General features: G+C 40.0%; 1 protein-coding gene and 1 non-coding gene across 5 annotated transcripts in view; one reads left to right on the forward strand and one right to left on the reverse strand.

Moving 5' to 3' along the window:
- GIPC2 (GIPC PDZ domain containing family member 2) overlaps positions 1 to 25,876 on the reverse strand; it is a 102,877-nt gene that overhangs the window by 54,852 nt on the left and 22,149 nt on the right. For 2 of the 4 annotated variants that reach the window (XR_011463689.1, XM_005904955.2), the window contains exons 2-3: positions 17,965 to 18,150; positions 6,536 to 6,716 (exon numbers count right to left, since the gene is read on the reverse strand). Coding sequence is in view for 3 of the 4 variants with exons in the window: in XM_005904955.2 (XP_005905017.1) it covers positions 6,536 to 6,716; positions 17,965 to 18,150 (367 nt within the window). In the remaining variant the exon portion in view is untranslated. Of the gene's footprint in view, positions 1 to 6,535; positions 6,717 to 17,964; positions 18,151 to 24,392; positions 24,540 to 25,876 lie in introns of those variants that run through there. The other 2 variants (XM_070367808.1, XM_070367807.1) reach the window with 2 other exon arrangements.
- On the forward strand, positions 12,863 to 12,966 carry LOC138987307 (U6 spliceosomal RNA). The gene has a single exon (XR_011463798.1). It is a non-coding gene; the product is annotated as a U6 spliceosomal RNA (small nuclear RNA).

The following is a 25,876-nucleotide window of genomic DNA, read 5'->3' on the forward strand; positions in this document are numbered from 1 at the left end:
GACAAGTGACTTGCTCCTGAGTGCTTGGGTAAAGGCCAGCCAGAGACTGGCTTCTCCATGTCCAGCCATTCCTCACTGTGCTGACTATTCTTTCTAGTCCTTAAATGCAGGGTTCCCCCACAGCTCTGGTCTTGTCATTTTTCTCTTATTACTCTGAGTAACTGGATTTTATTTCCATGGCTTCAAAGTACTCAGAAATCCCATTCTGTAGGTCCCAATTCTAAATGCTCACCTACCTCTTACAGATAGCCAGCTGAATTGCCCCACAGATTTCAAACTCTTAAGACTCAAAATTGCACTGTAAGTACAATCTCTTTTCCCTGTCTCCTCACCTAAATCTTTCTTTTCCAGTTTTCCTCCTCTCAAAGAATGGCAACACACAATCCACAAATCTGTGAGTCACAATTTGTGATTTCTTTTCCTATATCTTTACATCCAATGGGTTACCAAGTCTACGTTCTTAATATTCAGTGGTGGTTGGTGATCCCATGCAGGGGCCCTGGGTTCGATCCCTGGTCAGGGAACTAGACCCCACATGCTACAACTAAAGATCCCACTACCACAGTGAAGATGGAAGATCCTGCATTCTTCAACTATGACCTGGGGCAAACAAACAAATATTCAGTGGTATGCAGGTAAATGTTTGACAATCAACCTTCCAAATTAAAAAAAAAATAAGCAGCAGCAGCCCTGACTTGCAGCACTTGCCTATTTCCATGATGTAAACACCCACCCAGGGCCAATTTCAAGCAACCAACTTGATGCCACTGAACGTGGAATTGAAACAGATGGATATGAATGGCTCCAGCACACTACTGTCTGTTCCAAGGAACCATTTCTTATCTCCATACCTACTGGTACTGCCTTCATTCAGGATTTCATCTTTCTTCTTCTCAACACAACAGTCTTTATTGATTTCCTGACCTCTAAATCATGCCTTAGCTTCTGACACGTCTCCAAAATACCTATCTAAAATCCAAGTCTCATTAAGGTTCTCCACTGCCTAACCCCCCAGTGGTTCTCCACTGTCCACTCTTTAGCTGCATACATAAGGCCCTTGATAATTTGGTCACAGTGACTCTTGAGCTTCTTCTCTTGCCACACCACCACCAGAACCTCTATTCTAATCACACCCCCAAGACATCATATTCTGAGATACACAACACTGCTCTGTGATTCTGCACATTGCTTATTCTAGTCCTACATCCTAGGACAACCTTGTCTAATTTGTTCTCTGAGTCAGCCTCTTAAGATTCAGCTCAAATTCCTTCTCCAGGAAGCTTTTTCTAAACTCCTTGGTTGGTTTGATATATCCCATCTTTAAGACCTCCAGTACCTTCTATCACTTCTAACATCCTTTATTGAAATTTTTTGTATCTATCTCTTCCCACTAAATATGAGTTTCTTGAAGGCAAGAACTGGTCTTATTTATGGATATACCAATTATGTAGTGTGGTAATGGAACACACAGGAGGCTCTCAATAAACAATGACTATTACCCCAGCAAACTTGTACCCTAAGACCATTGTATGCTAATTACTCAATTATTTGTTAAATGAAAACATATCAGTATGTTCTTACCATCTGCCCAGGGCCAAAGAACTGCTAAGATACCTTACCTATACCTTCTATATTGTCAGGAAGTCCAAGATCTACTGCCATAGTAAAAGAACTTGCACTATATTTTCTTTCTTTCTTTTTTTTTTTTTTTTTTGCTTATTGGCCTCTGCCTCAATTTCCCAGCACTATCACAATGAAGAACCACATAGCTTAAACAACAAAAGCTTGTTTTCTTACAGTTATGGAAGCCAGAAGTCTGTTGCCAGGGTCACTTTCTTCTGAGGTCTATCTCCTTGGTTTGCATTTGGCTGTCTTTATGTTCACATGGTATTCTCCCTCTATGTGCCTCCATGTCCAAATTTCCTCTTCTTATAAATACACCAGTCATATTGCACCAGGAGCCACTCTGATGACCTCATTTTAACTTAGTCACCTCACTAGAGATCCTATCTCCAAATATAATCACATTCTGAGGTACTGGAGACTAGGACTTCAACATACAAATATTAGGGGGACATGATTCAGTCCATGACAGCCTCCTAGACTGTGAGTGCCTCAAAAGGCAGGAGCTATACATTAAGTCTTCTTTCTTAATATCTGCCATGCCTAGCAGAGTACCTGGAACACAGCCGATTTTCAAATTATTTGTGGAATATATAAATGAAGGGTCTTCCAGGAGTGCAGTCCAAATCTATGGAGTGAAGCCCCTTCCAAGTTTGGTGGCCAGCATCAAGAAGAGTTTTAGCCCTTCCCTGAAAGAGAGCTTGATATTGTCATGGTCTCCAGATGGCCCTGTACTAAAGAGCCATTTATACAGAACCCAACACTTAGTGGAATAATAAAATCCTTAAGATTGGACACCTAAAGCCAGTTGACAATATTCTCTTTCTCTCCAGACTCATTCTGATATGCTCAGACTGATAGCATCATGCATGGCTAGAATCAAAGTCAAAAGAAAACAAACACTTCTTTACCTAAAAGACGTGTAACAGCTTAAAGAAATGGTTTGCTGCTAAGTCACTTCAGTCGTGCCCGACTCTGTGTGACCCCATAGACGGCAGCCCACCAGGCTCCCCCATCCCTGGGATTCTCCAGGCAAGAATACTGGAGTGGGTTGCCATTTCCTTCTCCAATGCAAGAAAGTGAAAAGTGAAAGTGAAGTCGTTCAGTCATGCCCGACTCTTCTCGACCCCATGGACTGCAGCCTACCAGGCTCCTCCGTCCATGGGATTTTCCAGGCAAGAGTACTGGAGTGGGTTGCCACTGCCTTCTCCAAAGAAATGGTTTAAAGGCATGGAAATCTGCCTTTTCCTACCCAAAAAGAAAGTTCCTCCCCTTCACTGTTCACCTGTCAGTTAAGTAGCCTGCCTTCTCTGCTATCAAGATGGACATATGACCTAATAAACTCCCCCTCCAAGGAATTTGAATCCTAATTGGAGTAACCTAAAGATACATGCATTGGAAGTGACTTAGCAGCAGCAGCAGCATGAAGGGTTCCTGGTTCATACATCCCTGAAACAGGCTTGGTTCCTACCTTTCCAAGACTTGATTGAACTGTCTTTGTTTCTGAGACCAAACTGATAGTCTCTCCAAAAACTGACATTTCCTAACGTTAGAAAGTGCTTATTGTGTAGCTCTCAAAGAATCTGGACACATATATGGACCCCAGAAGTTGGGTGTTGGTAGTGGTGAATGTAAAATATAGAAATAGAGTGGGCAGCAAGGAGTTTCTCATCAGCAGCTCATTGTATCTGCTGTGTAAGCACATCGCTGCCAACTACATTATTCCCTCCCGTATTTTGGGACACAGTCCACATGCCTTCCCCAGCTAAATTGTTGGGAAGTTGGTAGGAAAACGTCAAGACACTGGAGTGTGTGGCTATTTCTGACAGCTTTTGGTAAAGTCCCAGAAATGACTTAGGTCATCTTGGCTGAAGCTATAAAATTCTGCCTTACCTAGACTGGCCCTTTCTCCTGGTAGCAATCCAAGATGACAGAGAGTCAGATAATCATGAAGAACTTTACATTTGAATCAATTCATCAATGAAAATGCTAGAAAAACACAGGCGGGAAGGAAACATAGCAAAAGATAAGATTGGGATGGAGAAAATGGGGCCAAGACTGGTCCCCCATGAACCTCCTGATGTATACTGCCTTCCCAGCGAAAAGCTAAGTGCTGGAAAAAGGTCACAGGATGAGAAACAAATGAATTGCTTTTATCCAAGAGGCAAAAAAGAAAGGCACCAAAATTAAGGGCTCAAAGCTAGGCAGAGAAACCAGTCCTATTCTAAAAGACCCCAGGCTAGAGCCCAGAGGCAAAGATCAATCAACAGAGTGGAAAATGCATATAGACCAGCAGGTATAATTTGGGTTAAATTGAGTGAAGCTGCCTTTGAAACCTTGGAAAACAAAAACTTGTTACTGCTCCCAAATCAATCTCTAGGTACCTTAACCTTTATCACCAGAATGTGAGCTGCCAAAATAACGTAACCTCATTAGGAAAAACCTATTCATTGTCCTTTTCAAATTTGTCCATGGAATTCACATGAAGCAAAGACCAGGTTCAGCCACTGCAGGCATGTAAGGCAGTAAAGTACACCAACTATCTACACATGTGTCTCAAATATTGAAGGAAAACTCTAATCATGGAGCTGCTGCTGCTGCTGCTGCTAAGTCGCTTCAGTCGTGTCTGACTCTGTGCGACCCCATAGACGGCAGCCCACCAGGCTCCACCATCCCTGGGATTCTCCAGGCAAGAACACTGGAGTGGGTTGCCATTTCCTTCTCCAATGCATGAAAGTGAAAAGTGAAAGTGAAGTCGCTCAGTCGTATCTGACTCTTAGCAACCCCATGGACTGCAGCCTACCAGGCTCCTCTGTCCATGGGATTTTCCAGGCAAGAGTACTGGAGTGGGGTGCCATTGCCTTCTCCAAATCATAGAGCAGGAATAGCTAAATACAATGACCTCTGTGTAACATCCAAGACTATTATCAACCTAACATCCAACTTAAGGTGTATCAGCAACTCTCTACAAAAAAACATAGGGACCACAAAATTTATATGCAGACAAGGAAAAATAGGAAGAGATTAACTCTGGAAAATAGATTGTGGTAGAGATAAATATAGAAAGAAACTATATTACTTGAATTGTTCTAAGAGAAAAACTTAGATTTACAAAGAACCTAAATCAAATACTATTTATCTTAAACTGCCTACGTCCTATCATTCTATATGCTATGATGTCTGGGAAGCTGGTTACTAAACAAAGCCATTTCAAAAGGAGCTGTTAACGTTGTTTACAATAGCCAAGACATGGAAGCAACCTAAATGTCCATCGACAGAGGAATGAATAAAGAAGATGTGGTACATATATACAATGAAATATTACCCAACCATTAAAAAGAATGAAATAATGTCATTTTCAACAACATGGATGGACCTAGAAATTGTCACACTGAGTGGAGTAAGTCCAAGAAAGAGAAATATCATATGACATCCCTTATATGTGGAATCTAAAAAGAAATTATACAAATAAAGTTATTTGCAAAACAAAAACAGACTTACAGAACAAAGTTATCATTGTCAGGGGAAAGGATTGGGGGGAGAAATAGTTAGGGAGTTTGGGATCGACATGTACACAGTGCTATATTTAAACTGGATAGCCATCAAGGGCCTACTGTACAGCACAGAGAACTCTGCTCAATGTTATGTGGCAGCCCAGGTGGGAGAGGAGTTTGGGGGAGAATGCATACATGTATATGTGTGGCTGAGTCCCGTTGCTGTCCACCTGAAACTATCACAACATTGTTAATTGGCTATACTCCAATACAAAATAAAAGGTTTTTTTAAGTGAAAAAAAGAAAAAAGAAGGAACTGCTAGATGGAAATCTGAGTGCTGGCCCACCTTCCTCTGTGGTAAGTGAGCTCAGATGCTATAATACACCATCTAGAATCATGGTATCTGCAGCAGTAGTTCCTAGAATGGCCTCTCCCGGAGCAGCAAGGGCATAAGACATCCTTTTCTGACATCTTCTTGGAACTCTGTCTCCCACAAGCAATGCCACCTACACCACATTTCTATTACATGGCACAGAACCACTTGGAAGCCAGAGAAATTTTTTCAATTTCATATGTCTAGGATCTGCCCCTTACTTGTTAAGGGTGGGGAAATAAAATTGCCCAGACCTGCCACATTCTCCCATCACTGGCATTAACTGCCCTGAGAAAACAGACACTGGAAACAAACTATAAGGAATCTTTATGTTGTGCGATAGACGAAAGAACATAAGGTAGGTGGAGTCACGGATGAGTAAGGGCAGGCCTAGGATGATTCTGCTGAAGATATTTTAACACTGATGAACACTAGGCCATCATTTGGCTCATTAAAATAGTGCTGTGATTAAGGGTAGTGAGAGAGAGAGGCTGGCACATTTTCCTGTAGATGAGATGGCCCTGGGGGTTTGAACAACAGTTGGAACACAGCTGCCATGGCTAAAACCAAGCGAGTACAGATGCCACACCAAAGCAGAAGCAGTTCCCTACCATTCCATGCTGCCAAGTTCAAAATGCCAGTGGAGGAAAAGTATTGAAGGAAGTATTTAAAATAGACTAGATAGCTACTTTAAATACCAATTCTATGTGTAACTACAGTTTCTGCTACTGAGGTCCTTGAATGACAGTTACTACTGTTTAGAGAGCTCAGTCAAACATCTCCCTGCTCAGCAAGATGAATCAATGCAGTGTGCTGTTCTTCGAGCTTGGAACAAATTCATAGTCACTAGACATTAGACTTCATAACTCCAAATGCCCTTTTAAGAAAATGTTCTTCTAAGCATTTTTTTTTCTCCTTTTATGTTTGTTTTCCTTATAAGTAGAGTTGTCTATCATTTCCTATGTTCTTAACTGATATTCAAAAGCACATGACACCATATCACAGTACTCAGTTCCCTGAGAAAGATAAGCTAAAATGACTTACCGAAGGCCTTCTTAGGTTCTATTAATGTCAAGGTAAAGAGTTCCTCTTTTTTTAGTTCCTTTAACTTCTTAGCAACATCAAAGTGACGCCACCCAACGATATTTTCTCCATTGATGGCTTCAATGTGATCCCCCACACAGATTGTTTTAACTGAATCAATTATGCTGTCATCTTTAATTCTCTGAAAGAAAATTAAGGGTAATAATAAAAAAAATAGCAACATGCAACACTACTTTTCAAGCTCTTAAGACATTATGTATAATATATTGACAAAAACCCATCCATGCAGCTTAATGTTCAGTTAAAGACAGAGAAGACCAAACAACAAAGATAAGCATCCTGCTCCCAAACATTCTTTTTTATCATTCAGAATTCAGCTTCATCAGGTCACCATCTCCTCTGAGCAGCTTTTCCTGACAACTGCCAGCCCATTCCTCCAAGATTAGGCAAGGTGCCTAATCTCATGCCTCTGTAGTACTTTCTGCTACATGTGCTGAGCTCGAAGCTAAGCACTTTACAGTCACGATCTCATTTAACAACCTTTATGAGAGTCTCATGTCTTAGATCAGGAAGATCAAGCAACTTGCCAAGTTCAACAGACCACAGTGCAACTTTCCATTTTCTTGTCAGCCTCCACTTTTCCATGGACAAAGGAGCTTGAAGGGTTACAGTCCACAGGCTGGTAAAAGAGTTGGACACGGCTTAGCAACTAAACAACAACAAACTCCACTACTGAACTGTAATATCCTTGGGGATAGAGATGCTCTTACTCACCATCGCACGCCCTGTGCCTAGCACAATACCTACCGAAAATTGTTGTTGAATCATTTCAACACGAGACCCATTGTTATTGTTGTTGCTCAATCACTAAGGTACATTACATCAGAATAAAGCTTGAGCTTTTTCTATTGACTACATTCTTTAAACCCTAGTTACAAAGCCAAGACAAGAATTAGTACAACCTTAACCAAGAAAATTGATATGTAGTAGATAGGTGTAGTCACCACCGGGGAGCCAATGAGAAGGATTTTCATTTACATATCACTTTTTATTTATATATTTCAGGTGAGGAGAACTTAGGACCCAAGTAGAAATGTCAAATTGGTATTTCCTAACTCTATAATCGGAGAAGGCAATGGCACCCCACTCCAGTACTCTTGCTTGGAAAATCCCATGGATGGAGGAGCCTGGTGGGCTGCAGTCCATGAGGTTGATAAGAGTCGGGCACGACTGAGCAACTTCACTTTCACTTTTCACTTTCATGCATTGGAGAAGGAAATGGCAACCCACTCCAGTGTTCTTGCCTGGAGAATCCCAGGGACAGGGGAGCCTGGTGGGCTGCTGTCTATGGGGTCACACAGAGTCAGACACGACTGAAGTGACTCAGAAGCAGCAGCAGCAACTCTATCATAGGTGTGTGCGTGTGTGCTAAGTCACCTCAGTCCTGTTGACTCTTTGTGACCCTGTGGACTGTAGCCCACCAGGCAGGCAAGAATACTGAAGCAGGTTACCATTCCCTCCTATCACAGGTATGAAAACAATACATCAATAGTCCAGACTTTCAAAATGAGATGTAAGACTCCCTGCTGCTGCTGCTGCTAAGTCGCTTCAGTCGTGTCCGACTCTGTGCGACCCCATAGATGGCAGCCCACCAGGCTCCCCTGTCCCTGGGATTCTCCAGGCAAGAACACTGGAGTGGGTTGTCATTTCCTTCTCCAATGCATGAGAGTGAAAAGTGAAAGTGAAGTCGCTCAGTCGTGTCCAACTCCCAGCGACCCCATGGACTGCAGCCTACCAGGCTCCTCCGTCCATGGGGTTTTCCAGGCAAGAGTACTGCAGTGGGGTGCCACTGCATTCTCCGTAAGACTCCCTAAGATAATACTAATAATTTCTGAAAGAATTTTAGGGACAAGAACTTCCACAAAACTCTACACAGGTAACAACCCAGCAGAAGATACATAAACTCTTCAACAGCATTGAAGAACACGGCAAAATGCAGGCCACAATCTGCCCTGGGCATCACAAATCCTTTTTGAGAATGACCCAATAGAATTATTAGGGGCTGCCGTTATTGTGTTGGAGAAGGCAATGGCACCCCACTCCAGTACTCTTGCCTGGAGAATCCCAGGGATGGGGGAGCCTGGTGGGCTTCCATCTCTGGGGTCGCACAGAGTCGGACAAGACTGAATCGACTTAGTAGCAGCAGCTGTTATTGTGTAATAGATCTGTGTGTATCCTGCATTTTTATCAGGTAGAATAACAACATCTTCTGAGTCAGTAGAGGATTGATCCTTGTGTCCAAGAGTTAAGAGAAAAACTGATCCCATGTACCCTAGCATCTCCATAATATTGTCACAAGAAAAAACAAGTTGTAGAAGACTAACCTAGGAAGGCTAGTCATTTTTAATTTTTAAACTTTATTACAATATACCAAATCCTATAGTAGGTTTCTTTTTTATCACCCAATTTCAAGAACATGGCTATGTTCACTGTAATAACTGTTAAAATGCTTTATGCAAATGATACAATAATGCCAATTCAAGTGGAAATTATTATCATTACAAGTAATTAATTATAAAGCAAAAAACCTTGAAATTTCATAATCTGACAATATTTTCTTTAGTAAATCCATATTCAACTTACAAGCTACAGAAACAAACAAGGGTAACCACAACACATGATACCACTCAGTACAATTGGAGTTTCTAAACTGTCATAGAAACATAAGTGAAATTAAACAAAAGACTAGAGCTTAAGAAACAAAGAAAAAAATTAATATTTTGTCATCTCACCATTTTTAAGTCATTGGAGAATGTGAAAATCTATAACTCATTCTTAATTTTTATTCTAATTTATTTCTTGATACATCTTGAACCTATTTTTCCTTTGATGACCTACATTATACAAATTTCAGCTCCACATATTTTTCATTTTTAAGACTTATTGTTGTCATTTTATTTATAAAATAAGCATTATATAAAACTGAAAGATTTTAAAGACAACTATGAATCAAACCAGTAAATGAAGGGCAGAGTAACAGAATATAGGGTAACCAGAGCCTATGAGTAGCCACAGGTAGCCAGATCAGTGTCCAGAGAGTGGAAAGACAATTACCAGAAGTCAGCAGGCAGCAAGGTGAGAATCCAGGTGAGCAAGAGAAAAATCAAAGCATAGGTAATCATCAGAGCCAGCAGATAAGAATCTGGGATAAAGAGAGAGGAAAACCAACATAAGAAACTTGGAGAAGGGTATCATAAGTTGAATCATATGTAGAAGCAAAGTGGGAGACACTGATGCTATATTATGTGGGTTACCTGAACCCCAACTTCCTAAGTATAGAATAAAGAATGAGGTAGCAACTGAGACAAGCTTCTGTAATCTATTATACTTTAATAATCATACCATAACTTGATATGGGTTAAAAATATTGCTAAAAGTGCTGCTCAGGCACAAAGGACTTCGGAGAAAAAAAGAGGTATTAATTCTATATTTATATTTGCTGAGTCACTTAATATCATTCTCTATAACACTTGGAACTTTCTGTCATCAGGCTTTAGAGTTTGATGCTACAAAATGTAAAGACAACTTTAAATATTTTTTAGAAGATAAGATTTACAATATTATTAAACTTAGAAGTTCCCAAATATTTCAGATCATTATTATATTAACTTCTATAAATTCATCCCATATAATTACAAAACTCTATCTTCTCATCACATATCAGAACTCTAGGATGGCACTCTACCATCCTCAAAGTCGCAAGCATTCATTCAAGGTTGTCTGAGCTGATCTTGCCCTCATGGTCAGCAACTTTGAGTCTCTGCTACTGACCCTCCAAATACTGACCTCAAACCTTGTTCATAATAATAAACATTCAAATAAAAATTGTACATAGTTATTTCATTTAGTCCTAATAAGCCTGGGAGGGAATGTTTAATATTCCATTAGTGAATGAGGACCTCAAAGCACAACAATGACACTGCTTAATCAAAGAAGCATAGCTCATAAGCAAGCAAACTGGGTTTCAAACAGAGGTAGTATAATTATAAGACATCATGCTCTTTCTTCAAAACACTCCCAATCAACCCAGATCTAACTAACTCAAGACCACATGGCTGGTTAAGAAAGAAAGAAAAGTCAGATGAAGAATCCAAAGTCTTCTGACCTCAGGATTAGAGTTTGAGTTTGTAGTTATCCCAGCTTATGTATCCTATCACCTTGATAGTCATTTTAATACACATAAGTGTATCAAATCAGCACACTGTACACCTTAAATTTACATGGTGTTCTTCCCTGGTGGCTCAGATGGTAAAGCGTCTGCCTACAATGAGGAAGACCCAGGTTCAATCCCTGGGTCGGGAAGATCCCTGGAGAAGCAAATGGCAGCCCACTCCAGTACTATTGCCTGGAAAATCCCATGGATGGAGTAGCGTGGTAGGCTACAGTCCATGGGGTGGCAAAGAGTCGGACACGACTGAGCGACTCCACTTTCCACTATTCCTCAATAAAGCTAGAAAAAAATGAACTATCATCTTTGAACTCTGATTCTTTAACAACTCCCACCCTCCTACTTTACTTTTTCTTACGTCTACTAAGCTGTTCTTCATCTGTATCAAGCAAGGCCTCCAGATCTCAATGTTACCTCTTTTCTCAGATCACCACTTCTCACCACTTATACTCTCACTGTACATACCTCTTCTCAGAGATCCTAGCTCCCATCCCAGAACCCCCCACACCTCTTGACCTTGTACATGTCCAACCTTACTAATTATTAGTTCTGGATGGTTAAACAATCAAAATGTTAGAAATAAATGAATACCGTATTTCTTAGAGGATCTTGCTAAAATGTGATTTAGTTCTAATAAAGTAAAAGTACCTCAAATCATGAAGATTTCTATATGAAGACATTCTGAAAATGACCATTCTGTGGTTATTTATAAGTTACTTTAATTCGAAGTCAATTCGATTTTCATGTCTTAATTGCATGGTAAAGGCCTTATCTTTATTTTGAATCTAAAAGTATTTTCTTCACTTAAACTAGGAATCAGCAAACAATGGTTCACAGGTTGAGTATGGTCTACAACTTGCTTTTATACAACTGATGAGTTACAAATGGTTTTACCTTTTTTGGTGGTCAGGAAAAAATAAAATAATATCTATGACATGCAAAAATTATACAAAATTTGAATTAGAGTGTCCATAAATGAGGTTTCACTGGAAGACATCTATATTTATTAAGTATTGTATATAACTTTTGTGCTACAATGTCAAGTTGAGTAGTTGCAACAAAAACTGTATGACCCTAAATTTTAAAAAAGCCTAAAATATTCACTATCTGACCCTTTATAGAAAATGTACCCCAACTCTAGTATTACACTATTTTAGGAATTTGCAAAGTTAGTTGTAAATATACTATGATTTTTCTGATTAAGTTATTTATACACTTTTTCCTGGGAAATGTTAACATTTGGGTACAAAAGTTACAAATATGTAAGTCTGCTGTCTCTCCACCTGAAGAGGCTCATTTAGGAGAACCATGCCTGGAAAATCCCATGGACGGAGGAGCCTGATAGGCTGCAGTCCATGGGGTCGCTTAGAGTCGGACATGATTGAGCGACTTCACTTTCACTTTTCACTTTCATGCATTGGAGAGGAAATGGCAACCCAGTCCAGTGTTCTTGCCTGGAGAATCCCAGGGATGGGGGAGCCTGGTGGGCTGCTGCCTATGGAGTCGCACAGAGTCGGACACAACTGAAGCGACTTAGCAGCAGCAGCAGCATGCAGTACTATTTTTTTTCAATTTGTTTTTAATTGGAGGACAATTGCTTTACAATGTTGTATCGATTTCTGTCATACAAGAACATGAATCAGCCATCAGTATACATATACCCCTCCCTCTTAGACCTCCCTCCCACCCCTCTTATCCAACCCCTCTAGTGTGAGCACCATGCAGTACTATTAAATACATCTCTCTGCCATCAGTCTCATCTCCTAATTATATGATGATTTGCTGTTATTAAGATATTAGCTATCAATTATAGGTACTCTCAAACATTGCAGATATATCATTAGTTTATACCCAAATAATCATATAAAGTAGGTGCTAATATTGCTATTGGAAAGAAGGCATACAATGATTTGTCTAAGGTGTCACCCAGCATGTAAATAAATGGAAACAAGAGTGAAAACAGGCTTGATTCTAAAGCCCATGGTCCTGTGGGCCACACTGCTCTGCCTTCTTAATCAGGGACTCCTGCCTCCTTACCCTTGTCTGAATCCCCTTACATCAACCTACTCTGACTTCCAACCACTGCTAAAAGCATATAAGTACTCATTTCAGCAGCACATACACTAAAATTGGAACCACACAGAGATTAGAATAGCCCCTGAACAAGGATGACATGCAAACTCTTGGAACATTCCACTTTTTCTGCTTATCTTGGCAAATCACACTGGAAGAGTGAGCCAGAAATTAATGAAATTGATTACTTTAAGGAGTGGGGGAAATGAGTAATGGGAGTCAGGGAAGGAATGACATTTATAAATACAACTTTTATTATAGTTTTGACTTTTGAAATCATTTTATGTATTCAGAAAATTAAATCAACATGAGAGGAAAACCTCAATTCAAAGAGAAGCAAACGGATTCAACAGTATTTCAAATGAATAAAGATTATGGGGTGAAGGGAGGAGGAGAAAGTGAGAACCTATTCCACATAACTCCTGAAGAGAATACTTTGATTGTATACATGCATTTAAAGACAAAAAGGACATACAAACCTTGAAATCTTTTTAATCTTTTGGCCACACCACATGGCATGTGGGATCTTAGTTCTCCAACCAAGGACTGAATTCGTGCAGAGTCTTAACCACTGGACCACCAGGGAAGTCCCTACAAATCTTGAACTCTTAATAGGTTCATTTTTCAGAGTACAAATATATAGCAATTCTGAAACTGTTTTGTGCATATTACAGAACTAAGGAAATGAGTAAATATTTCAATAATTTTGAAAGTAAATATTTCAGTTGGGAAGCCAAGGAAGAACACTTGGCATAATTATGGATTAGAGGCAGGATTAGAACTAAAGGCATAATTATGAATTCATAATTTCTAAAATACATGTTTTGAACCTCTTATATGGCACCTGAAAGGATCTAAAACAGTGACACACTGGTAGCAATGAATGCATGCAACCAGCATTCAGATCTTGATTTTGAAATACCAGTTCTCACTGAAAACAAACAAACAAAAGAGTTCCTTGAACACATGGCTGATTTTCAGTCTGGAGAAAAGAAGATAAAAGATGAGTTTAGAACATCTTGTTGTACCAGAAAAGAAGGAACTGCTCAATAAAATTATGGGAGGCAGATCAAAAGGATACATGAGCTGTCTGGATGGGACTCCTGCAGACCAAACCTCAGGAAATTTGAGCATCAAAATAAATGATATTTGGCAAAACCAATACAATATTGTAAAGTTTAAAAATAAAATAAAATTTAAAAAATAAAAATAAAAAAAATGATTGTAATGAACCCACTGAATGAGAAATCATGTGTCCTATACACACTACTATACAAAAAATACATAACTGCTAAGGACCTACCGTATCTACAGGGAACTCTACTCAATACTCTGTAATGACGTACACGGAAAAAGAATGTAAGAAAGAGTGGATAAATGTGTATGTATACATTTTGCTGACTCATTTTGCTGTATAGCAGAAACTAGAACAACATTGTAAATCAACTGTATAGCAATAAAGATTAATTTTAAAAAATCATGTGTCCATTGCTAATAGGTGATTTTTTTAAATTAACAACCCACTTCAATATTCTTGCCTGAAAAATCCCATGGACAGAGGAGCTCCAAGGGTCACAAAAGAGTCAGACATGACTGAGCAATTAAGCATGTACCATATTGGTAATAGATAATAAATAAGTGGCATGCTTTCTTAGAATGTTTTAAAGAAATATAGGAAATGATGAAATTATAAAAATCACCATTTTGCAAATGAGTCAGGCAAGACTTATCAATAGATGTTAAATCTGTGGGGTGCAAGTAAGAGAACAAGATATATACATAATCTCAAGGTATCTCCCCACAGATATTACAAAGGAAAACATCACTTTGCAGTGAATAAGACTGGCAGACACTGAGTACACAAGGGACAAAAATTAACATCATGAATATTGAGACAAACCAATAAAATGCACCTTCTGACGTAATACACTGAGGACACAACATCACTTATTTACTTTTCATGCCAAAAATGCACAATAACCTCTTTCACAACATGAAGAGACACCAGAAAAGTCCACGTTAAGGGACATCCTATAAAAGGCTGAGGAATTGTTCTAGATTGCTGCTGCTAAGTCGCTTCAGTCGTGTCCGACTCTGTGCAACCCCATAGACGGCAGCCCACCAGGCTCCACCATCCCTGGGATTCTCCAGGCAAGAACACTGGAGTGGGTTGCCATTTCCTTCTTCAATGCATGAAAGTGAAAAGTGAAATTGAAGTCGCTCAGTCGTGTCCGACTCTTAGCGACCCCATGGACTGCAGCCTACCAGGCTCCTCCGTCCATGGGATTTTCCAGGCAAGAGTACTGGAGTGTGGTGCCATTGCCTTCTCCATGTTCTAGATTAAAGACCACTAAAAAGACATGATAACTAAATAAAATACATGATCCTGGATCGGAATTATACCAGGAAAAATACATTATTAGGACAACTGATAAAAACTGCAATATGAACATTAGATTAGTTTGGGAGTTTTGTATCACTATTAGATTTTTTTAATTTTATAGCTATACTGTAGGTATATTGAAGAGAATATCTTTGTTCTTAAAAACTACATTTTTAAATTATTAAGGAATAAAGAGATATTATATGTGCATTCTGCTTATTCCTATGGCTCAGGAAAATTTACATATAGATTTGAGTGTGTTCATATATATATACATGAAAGAGAATTAAGCAAATATGACAAATGGCAAAATTTTTTTTGAGTAAAGGGTATCGTGTGAGTTCTTTGTATTATTACAACTTTCAAGAAGTTTGAAATCGTCCCCTCTTAACTTTTAAAAAAACACATCAATCTTTTATGCAGTATGATATTCATCTCTCTTCTAAGTTGAACTATAAGCCAGAGGTTTGGCTTAGACTCCACTTTCTCTTTGACACCATGTTCTCTGTCTCCATGGGGCTAGTGACTAGTACTCTGAGGCAGGCACATGTTTGAAGAGGCATAAAAAAATAGAAACACAGCTCTGGACATCAGAGGCTAAGATCTAAAAACTCCATGCGTGTTTGCAAAACTTCCAAGCCCTTCCCTGCTGACATTAGAAAGGCATTGCTCCATGTGCCTCATGTCCTGAGCTTCCCCCAGATAATCCCACATGACTTTCCCAACTCACAGATTTTCCATTTGGTCACCCACTCAACCTTCAGCAGAGTCATATCTTTTGCAGAGCTAAAAATAGCTGTTCTATCAAGTGGGAAGTTAAATAAAGCACTATTCACAGTTAAGAGGATAATTTCCCTAAGGCTAGTTTTTTTCAACGATGACGACGCATCAGCAAAATTTTTTATTTTGTTTGGACAAAAAAAAAGTATGAAGAAAATTCATTAGTAATTCTTTGCTCAGTGGTTAGGACCGCCAGCTCTGGAATCAGATAGCTTGGATTCAAATCCTGAATTTGTCTAGCTGCATAACTTTGGGCAAGCTGCTTAACCATCCCAAACCTGTTTCTATGTCTATAAAATAATAAGTTGATAATAGCGCCTACCCAGAGATGAACCTCATAGACATGTTGAGCAAAATCCAGAAACAGTAGAGTAAGTAATATGTGATTTCACTTATATGAAGTTCAGGAATAAGCAAAACTATGGTGATAGAGGTCAAACTAATGGCTACCTTTGTTGGGGAAGGGTATTGACAGAGAAGGAGAACAAGGGAGCCTTCTAGGTGGTAGAAATGAAATTTCCCTTGCTCTGGGCGGTATTTACACAGATCTGTGAACATTCATTAAAGGTTTATATCTGTTACACCTCAACAAAAAAGTAATCAAGAGACTTCCCTGGTGGTCCAGGGGCTGACTGCATGCTCCCAATGCAGGGGCCCCAGGTTTGATCTCATCAAGGAACTAGATCCCACATGCTGTGACTAATAACCAGAGCAGCCAAATATTTTTTAAGTAATTAAAAAGGAAACATGGTATCCAATAGAATTGTAAGCATTAAATGAGAAAATGTATGCAACATGCCTGAGACGCATTCAGTAACAGTCAGTGCTACAATTACTCATTACAGGGAATCCCCTGGCAGTCCAGTGGTTAGGACTCAGAGCTTTCACTACAGGGACTCACAATTTGGAGGAATTAAGATCTCACAAGCCCTATGTCCCTCCCACCCCAGCAAAAAAAAAAAACAAACTACTTATTATAATAATAGAATTGTTATTTAAGAGATGAATCTTTTTACCACTCAAGTTCTTAAAAGTTTTTCATACCATTTCAAACTTCCTTTTCTTGCCTTTGCAGTTCTATATTGCTCTTTGTATTTAGATAAAGTAATTACAACTGACCCTTGAACAATGCAGGGGCTAGGGGTGCTGACCCTTTGTTCAATGGAAAGTCCCTGTACAAAATCCCAGCATGTCAGCAGTTCCCCATATTCACAGTTCCACATCCACAGATTTAACCAACCTTAGACTGTTATAGAGGTGGGCTACAGTCCATGGGGTCTCTAAGAGTCAGACACAACTGAGCGACTTTATTTTCACTTTTCACTTTCGTGCATTGGAGAAGGAAATGGCAACCCACTCCAGTGTTCTTGCCTGGAGAATCCCAGGGACGGGGGAGCCTGGTGGACTGCCATCTATGGGGTTGCACAGACTTGGACACTACTGAAGTGACTTAGCATAGCATAGACTGTTATAGTATAACATTTCCTACTGAACAAAATCTGCATATAGATGAACCCAACAGTTCAAAAGTGTTGTTCAAGAACCAACTGTACATAGTTTAGAAATTTTTAAAGAGCCTTGTTTAAAATAGGTGGCCAAATAAATATGCACTTCGAAATAACACTAAATCAGTGGAAATCAACATGGAAGTCACCAGATGATGAGCTTACAGATGTACAAGAGCCCATATGGATGAGTAGGCACCAGGGCCAGGCTTTCCTCGTCTGTAAATGCAAAATCCTAGAGGAAGTTTAAACTGAAGGGGAAAAAATTCAAGGAAAGGGTAAACAAAAGAATGGTCTTTGAAACAGTTTTTAAAGGAAACATTACCACTCCATCCATTCCTACTGAATTAGTTCTCACTAAAGATCATTTCAAACTTTCTTTGACCTGGTAAATTTTCTTAAGTGTTACCCTCAATTAAGTCACACTGTTGTTTTTGTTTTGTTTTGTTTAAATACTTACCTTTATAAAAGCATAGCCAGCACCATTATCTGTAATAGTGAGACCAAGTGAATCCTCAGATTTGTACACATTCACTTCTTTTTTGATCCCTTTTATGTGGGCAAATATGAAATCTTCAAGACCTATTTGTGTTCCCAAGAGTTTTCCCATGTCAACTTTAGGTGTGTTTAAAGTGCAATATAAGATCTGCAAAGAAATAGAAATATTTTAAGTCAGTTTCCATCAGGAAAACATTCTGATCATTAGTTTACTCAATCAATACTTCAATTTACAATGTCAGTGAAATAGTCTACAGTTTACAATGCCAGCAGTTATATCATTAACATTGCTGCTGCTGCTGCTAAGTCGCTTCAGTCATGTCCGACTCTGTGCGACTCCATAGACGGCAGCCCACCAGGCTCCCCCATCCCTGGGATTCTCCAGGCAAGAACACTGGAGTAGGTTGCCATTTCCTTCTTCAATGCATGAAAGTGAAAACTGAAAGTGAAGTTGCTCAGTTGTGTCCAATTCTGTGTGACCCCATGGACTGCAGCCTACCAGGCTCCTCTGTCCATGGGATTTTCCAGGCAAGAGTACTGGAGTGGGAGTATTGGAGTATTGGAGTGGGGTGCCATTGCCTTCTCTGGTCATTAACATTAGGTAATATGAATTGCGTGTTTCCTGCAGGCCAGGCTCTGTGTTGAGCAATTTATATCCATTATTATATTTAATCCTCACAACAGCTTTTTAAATACATTATCATCTTCATATTACCAATAAGGAAATTGAGCCTTGGTGAGAGTAAGTTATTTGCCTAAGGTCACAAAGATAGTACTTGTCAGAGCCAGGATTCAAGATCAGTTCTCACCAACTTCAAAGAGGTTTACATTGCTTTGTTACCTGTTATTTACAATGCTGACATCAAAGGCCGTGTTCCCAAAGGTCATGATATGTATAACACAGTGAAAATAGAGCCAACACTATTTTGGAAAACTCATAAGTTTTTTTTAAATAAGGAAAATTTTATTGATCTTGTATTTTTGTGCTTGAGAAAAGTAAATGGTGAATGAAGTCATTTTTTAAAAAATTGTTTAAAACATGTCTAAAATGGACCTTGAAGACTAGTCCAATCCCTTGGGTCTAAAAATGGAGGAACTGAGTGAGGGCTGGAGAGGCTAATGCAGCTTAGATACACAGGATGGTAGAAGTTGTATGGAGGTTGTAAAGGGACTTCTTACATTTACCAAGTCTTTGTTTGACCTCATTTTCCTTAAAAAATACAATTTATTTTGCTAAAATCTGCAATGCTACTCAAGCTTGCCAACCATAATTTCAGTAATTTGTAGGGCCCAACTACAAAATGGAAGAGGAGAAGGAGGGTTAAGAATATGCCTCTGCGGACTTGCCTAGTGGTCCAGTGGCTAGGACTTTGATCCCAATGCAGGGGTCACAGGTCGATTCCTGATCAGGGAACTACCCACATGCTACAACTGAGAGTTTGAACACCACAACTAAAGATCCTTCACGCTGTAACAAAGGTCAAAGATCCCGTGTGATGCAACTAAGACTTGGTGCAGCCAATAAATAAAGACATATTTTTTAAAATTTAAAAAACATGCCATTGGTTTAAAGATTAAGTTCAATAAATATTTACTGAGTACCTTCTGTATACCAAAGATGTTTTAATGCAGCTTTTTTATACCAAAATGACTAAGTGAAAAATTGTACCTTTTGTTATCAAGTAACATTTGCCATAGATATTGCCATTCCTGAGCCTTGGCCTCAGCTCTCAACTTCCAACCCTCTCTCTACCTCTCCAAGTTTCACACCATTTCTGATTTCCCTGCTTGAGCTTTAAACCATAAACACCCATAAACCTCTGGGAGGCAAAAACTGCACTATTACTACCTGTTAAATGGCTTTTAAGCCCTACTAACATATGTCTGAATTGGAACAGCTCTCTCTGCTCTACAGTTAGAGGTCCAGCATGTTCATCAAAGGCCTGATCAAATCCCAGAGGTACATGAAAGGAGCTAGTGATGAGGACAAGGAAGAGGCCGCAGGGTACGAAGGATCAGTGTCTGCAAGCAAGAATTGCTGCCCCTGCCCTTTCCTTTTCTCACCCAGGTCTTTGGTGAGCTGTGCTAATAACTGCTGGACCTTTAACGTAACCTTTTGTGTCCCAGTGAGGACATAATACATTTGGCTTTATAGTTAACTCTTTGCAAATATTTGCTGGTGTTAAATTTTTATTATTCAAGGTGGGGAGTGACGAGAAGTCATTTAGGCCAATAATGGCCCCAATTTCTTACTCCAATTGTGAAGTCAGTAGTATTAATTACTCCACTAACAAAATTGATTATTAATGGATAAAAGGGAGAAGTAGTATGCATAGAAAACAGCTTTTCTCTCACTTCCTTTCTAAAAATGATGGAAAGTGAGTAGAAAAGTTTTCTCCTTATTCTTTTTCCAGTGAATCGTTAAATGGTGTTCATAGTAGATCCAACCACCACTAATAAAGCAACTTACTGAGTAGACAGGAAATAAAACATTAAAACATAACGATGATAAAATAGGGTAGGGGAAAAAGGCCCCCAAAGGAAATCCCACACAAAGTGAACATCTAGTTGCTAAGCTGCATCCTTTCTTTCAATCTTTTCATGTACTTCACTGCAAAGTAAATACTAGATTTCCTGTTAGGTATAACCCTTCCCCATTATGCTTCCTCCAAGACAGAATTATGTTCCGCTCCGGGCAGCCAGCAGTTGGCAGACAAGGCATCAGGGTTTCTTTCCTGGAAGGCATAAAGCCATGGAATGGAGTTCCACAGAAGGTTGTGTTGAAAATCAGCAGAAATGTCATGGTCCCTGGGAGGTGGAGGAAGAGCCCTCTGTAGCAGCAGGTAACTGAAACTTTGTGGCTTTATATTAGTCCCTCAAGGAAAGAAAAAATCCTATCACTCAGACGATCTCAATGCACAACTTATCAGTGAATACATCTATATGTCATAAAGGTCTAGAGATTCAAAGACTCCTCATAGATACTGTATTTTGAACTGAAAAGTAAAAAAGTGATATATGACTCTCTAAATGCTGGAAAGTTCATGCTCATTCATCTACTCACAATCCTCTATTGGACAGGTGCTTTTTGCCAAGTTCTGTGGTGCATACTAGATGTACAAAGATGACTAGGACCAGCCCTCGTACACAAGAGACTCCCAGGCTAGGCAATGATCCACTGACATACAGTGGGGCAACATAATCCAGTTACAATATATTAAGAGTCTTAGAGATTTAAAACAATAAAAAAAGGAATCTCATACATATTGTGAACTTTCCTATCTCCATTCAGACATTTCCTTCAATCCAAAATCTAAAAAGCCTGCCACCCATGCACCCACCCTATCCCCATGCTCTTGTTTATTCAGACTCTGCAGGGATGTGACTGCCTGGGTGGAATCACTCTTTCTACTTCTCTCACATCATTTAAATCTAGCACCTCATTTGAGTGTCTGAGTCACCTTCCCTTCAAGTCCAATTGGTGTAACATGTATTTGTCACCCTGACTCAGAGATGAGATCTTAGTCATCTTTCTCTCTCCTATGAAGCTTAATACAGTGCCCTGCTCAGTTGATATCCTAATGGCATTTTCTGCATATTCACTTACTTCATTTAATAAAACCAACCTATGTACTAAGTTTTATTAACCTCATTTTGTGGATGAGAAAATTATGACTTTATCCAATTAGCACTATAATGTTTGATGTCAAAAGAAAGGGGAAAAAAATAAAAGAAAAGAAACACTGAAGCAGTTATAGATTCAATGCTCTTCTAAGAAATACTCGCTTCCAGAGATATACTAGGTAAAAGTCAGGACAACATGGTAGTTAACATCATTTTTTATACTGTCTGGTGAACAAATTAAATCAAAGGAAAGTAAACTCAGAGTAAGGTACTATATGAGGAAAATTATCCAACCATTAGAAGTACCTTTCTGATGATTTTTATTGTAAAATGAAATCCTTAACATCTTCTGGGGTATCTATATTTGGTGTTTTATCAACACCATTGCCAATTTTCATAAGCTTGATGGAGTACTTATGACTATTTCACTTTCTAAAGCAGTACTGCTGCTGCTGCTGCTGCTGCTAAGTCGCTTCAGTCGTGTCCGACTCTGTGCGACCCCATAGACGGCAGCCCACCAGGCTGCCCCGTTCCTGGGGTTCTCCAGGCAAGAACACTGGAGTGGGTTGCCATTTCCTTCTCCAATGCAAGAAAGTGAAAAGTGAAAGTGAAGTCACTCAGTCGTGTTCAGCTCTTAGCAACCCCATAGACTGCAGCCTACCAGGCTCCTCCGTCCATGGGATTTTCCAGGCAAGAGTACTGGAGTGGGTTGCCATTGCCTTCTCCCTAAAGCAGTACTACCCAATAGAAATGTAACACAAGCACCATAATTTTAAATTTTCTAAAAAAATCACATCAACAAAAGATATAGGTGAAACCAACCCCCTATATCCAAAATATCATTTCAACATCTAATCATTTATTTTAAAAATGAAATTGAGAGTTACATTTTTAATAAGTTTTTAAGATCTAACATATGTTTACCCTTTTGCATCTGACTCTTTGTGACCCCACAGACTGGGGCTCAGCAGGCTCCTCTGTCCATAGAATTCTCCAGGCAAGAATACTGGAATGGGTTGCAATTTCCTTCTCCAGGGGATCTCCCTGACCCAAGGATCAACTTAGCTGCTGCTAAGTTGCTTCAGTCGTGTCCAACTCTGTGCGACCCCATAGACGGAAGCCCACCAGGCTCCACCGTCCCTGGGATTCTCCAGGCAAGAACACTGCAGCTACCATTGAGCAGCTTTGTTCTAGAATCCTGTTGGGGGCCAGAGTGAGGCACTCGGCCCATGGCAAAGGTCATGAGGAAGGAGGCTCAACATACGCAAAGGCGGGATCAAGCCTCAGGAGTCCCCCTGGAAATCCTCGAGCATCTACCCACATAACCAGAGCCTGCCTACTTTACTACTTTGTGCTCTCACCTACACCTCTGACTTTACGGGGGGCTGTCCCCCACCACCTCTTTCGGAGAAGGAGTTAACTTAGAGCTCCAGTTAATAAAAACTCCTGGGCGTGACAAGAGTGTTTCAACCTACAAACTCCTCTGAAGGTTCTCTAGCCTGCCTGACAGGCTTGTCCAGCCACACGTGATTGTTCACAGCCTCCCAACCGTGAGAGGCATGAGATGCTTTAAACCTTCTAAAAACAGGTTCCTTAGAAAAGTTAGAAAACTATTAGTGTAAGTATAATGGGCTGATTAGAAATTGTATTGGTGAAGGGTTTTTCATTTGTTGAGCCAATGTTTGTTGCGAAGTCTCCATATCCCCTGCTCTTACACACATTAATGAATATATAGAAGAAATAAGTATTAACCTTTAATATAAATCACATTAGACCTTAGGCTAAGTAAATTCTTTCCTTAACTAAAACCCACTATACCCTCACCCTATAGGAATGTAACTTTATTTGGGTGGCGTCTGTTTTGAGAATAATCAGCCCTGGAGAAATAAGTGTCCTGGTTGACTGACCGCTGTCACAAGGACAGGGTCATAAATTGTCAGCAGGCCCCCTGGCCAGAAGATGATGTAACACCCCTAAGACCTCTGTATACATTTGTATGAAGCACCTGACTTTGATAAAAGTCAGGACTGCTGACCCCGCGTGACTTTTGCATAACATCTCAGTGTATAAAAGTAGACCATGGAAAATAAAGAATTGGGATCAGTTCCTCAAAAGACTAGTCTCCCCATGTCGCTTTCTCTCTCTCTCACTCTGGCTGAGTCTCCATCTGGAGCGCAGAACCCGCCATGCTTACTAATTATGCCTGGGCTTCTAAGATCCCACCGGGGAGGCCTCAGTGTCTCCTCTCCTTCGGGAGAACGGAAGGACACCTGCGGCCTACGTAAGTGATACAAGCTTCTTGTCTTGAAGTTTTATTGGTCTCCCATGTAAACCAAGCTACTCAGCCTCTTTTCTCCACTGAATTTTCCTACTGAGCTATCCTCATTCTATTACTCTTTACATCTCTAATTAATATCTAACTGAAGCTATTGTATCCTGATCCTCGCCGATGCCGTCCCCGCTTCGAATACCCTGGATCAGCCGGGGCTGGACCCCAGCAGAATCCCATGTCTTTAACAATTTTTTTTGTCTTTAATAATTTTATACTTTGTATTTTTCCCATCTCCATATATCTATACATGTCGTTCCTTTGGCCAAAAATGCCATGGCTGAAACTCGACTTCTAAATCTAGTCTATATTTATCAAAATCTTCCCCATCCAATAAAGTCTAGCTAAACAACATTTTCTAACAACACCCTAGGCTAATGCTATTACTTCATCTTCTATACACCTATCAAATTTTATACATTTCTTGTGGAACTTACCATGTGCTGCTTTGTAAACTTCTGGCAGGTAGGAATTCATCTTATTGTCATATTTGTCTTACTGCATGCCTGTCACTGATTTATAGGAGAGACAGCTTAAGGCAAGGAGAAAGCCACGGCCGTTTGGGGCCAGACAGAGAGCCTTAAATTGTTATTGTGCTGGACATCAACATCTACAGTACCCGTTCCCCTGCCCCTTCAATTAAATGCCCTTTCACTCCCTATTTTAAGCCATATGGTAACTTGGGGACGAGTGACCCCACCCTCAGTTCCATCAGAAATGAATCATGATTAGGTTTAAATCAGTTAATGACTAATTCATAATCCAACTTAGGCCAGTAAGATACAAAGAAGAGGGACTTTCCTGGTGGCCCAGTAGCTAAGACTCTATACTCCCAAGGCAGGCTGCCCGGGTTTGATCCCTGGTCACAGAACTAGATCTCACATGCTGCAACTAAAGATAGAAGATCCCATATGTCGAAACTAAGACTCAGGGCAGCCAAACAAATAAAATTATTTTTAAAAGATACAAGAAAGGATTTGTTAAGATTTCTGGGGAAGGAATCTTCTTCTCCACAGAAGCTTCTAGAAAGGTATCTCTCCCGCTCTGATGTGACTAACCGCAGCTGTCACTTCAACATTAGAAGACTGACCCTGGGGATAAAGCCGACACATGCAGAAGGGTACAGCCTCTAGATCCCGTCTCACCTGAAGACATTCAGTAATGGGCACTGGAAGCTGTTACCCGCTTCCCCTCCTAACGTAATATTCAGATAACAGGTATGAAGTGCCTCCCTGGTAGCTCAGTCAGTAAAGAATCCGCCTGCAGTGCAGGAGACCCGGGTTTGACCCCTGGGTCAAGGGGAAGGAAATGGAGAAGGAAATGGCAAAGCACTCCAGTATCCTTGCCTGGAAAATCCCATGAACAGAGGAGCCTGGTGAGTTGCAGTCCATGGGTTACAGAGTTGGACACGACTGAGTGACTTCACTTTTACACCTTCTATGTGCTTTGGAGGAAAATTCACCTCCTCCGTTACAGACATAAGGCTCAAACTAGTAAAGCAGTGACAGGAGTAAGCATGTGGCCCAATCCTGGCCAACAGGACATGGGAGCAAGTCCAGGAAGCTTCAGAGAAGTATCTTTTCATTCCTAAGAAGCAAACACAGTAAGACAACCATCCCCTCTGCCCCTGTAGGTACCCTTACCTGTATGTGATCTTCCACCACCACCTTACTACTAACTGAGGAAGAGATCAACACCAAGAAAGGCAAAGATTTGGAATGAACCTAGGTCCTTGACATTGGTGAGTTGCTCTGATAACCAGCTCTGGCAACCACAATATCTCTCGTAAGTAAAACAAGTTGTCTTAGGCAGTTTAACTAGCTCTGTGCTACTTGTAGCTGGAAAAATCCTATCTGATATACAGTCCTATCCCAGAAGCCAATAATTTCACCAACCAATTCCGGGCTAACAGATTTCTAAC

This window comes from Bos mutus, chromosome 3 (genome assembly GCF_027580195.1).
Source record: "Bos mutus isolate GX-2022 chromosome 3, NWIPB_WYAK_1.1, whole genome shotgun sequence".
NCBI classification, from domain to species: domain Eukaryota; kingdom Metazoa; phylum Chordata; class Mammalia; order Artiodactyla; family Bovidae; genus Bos; species Bos mutus.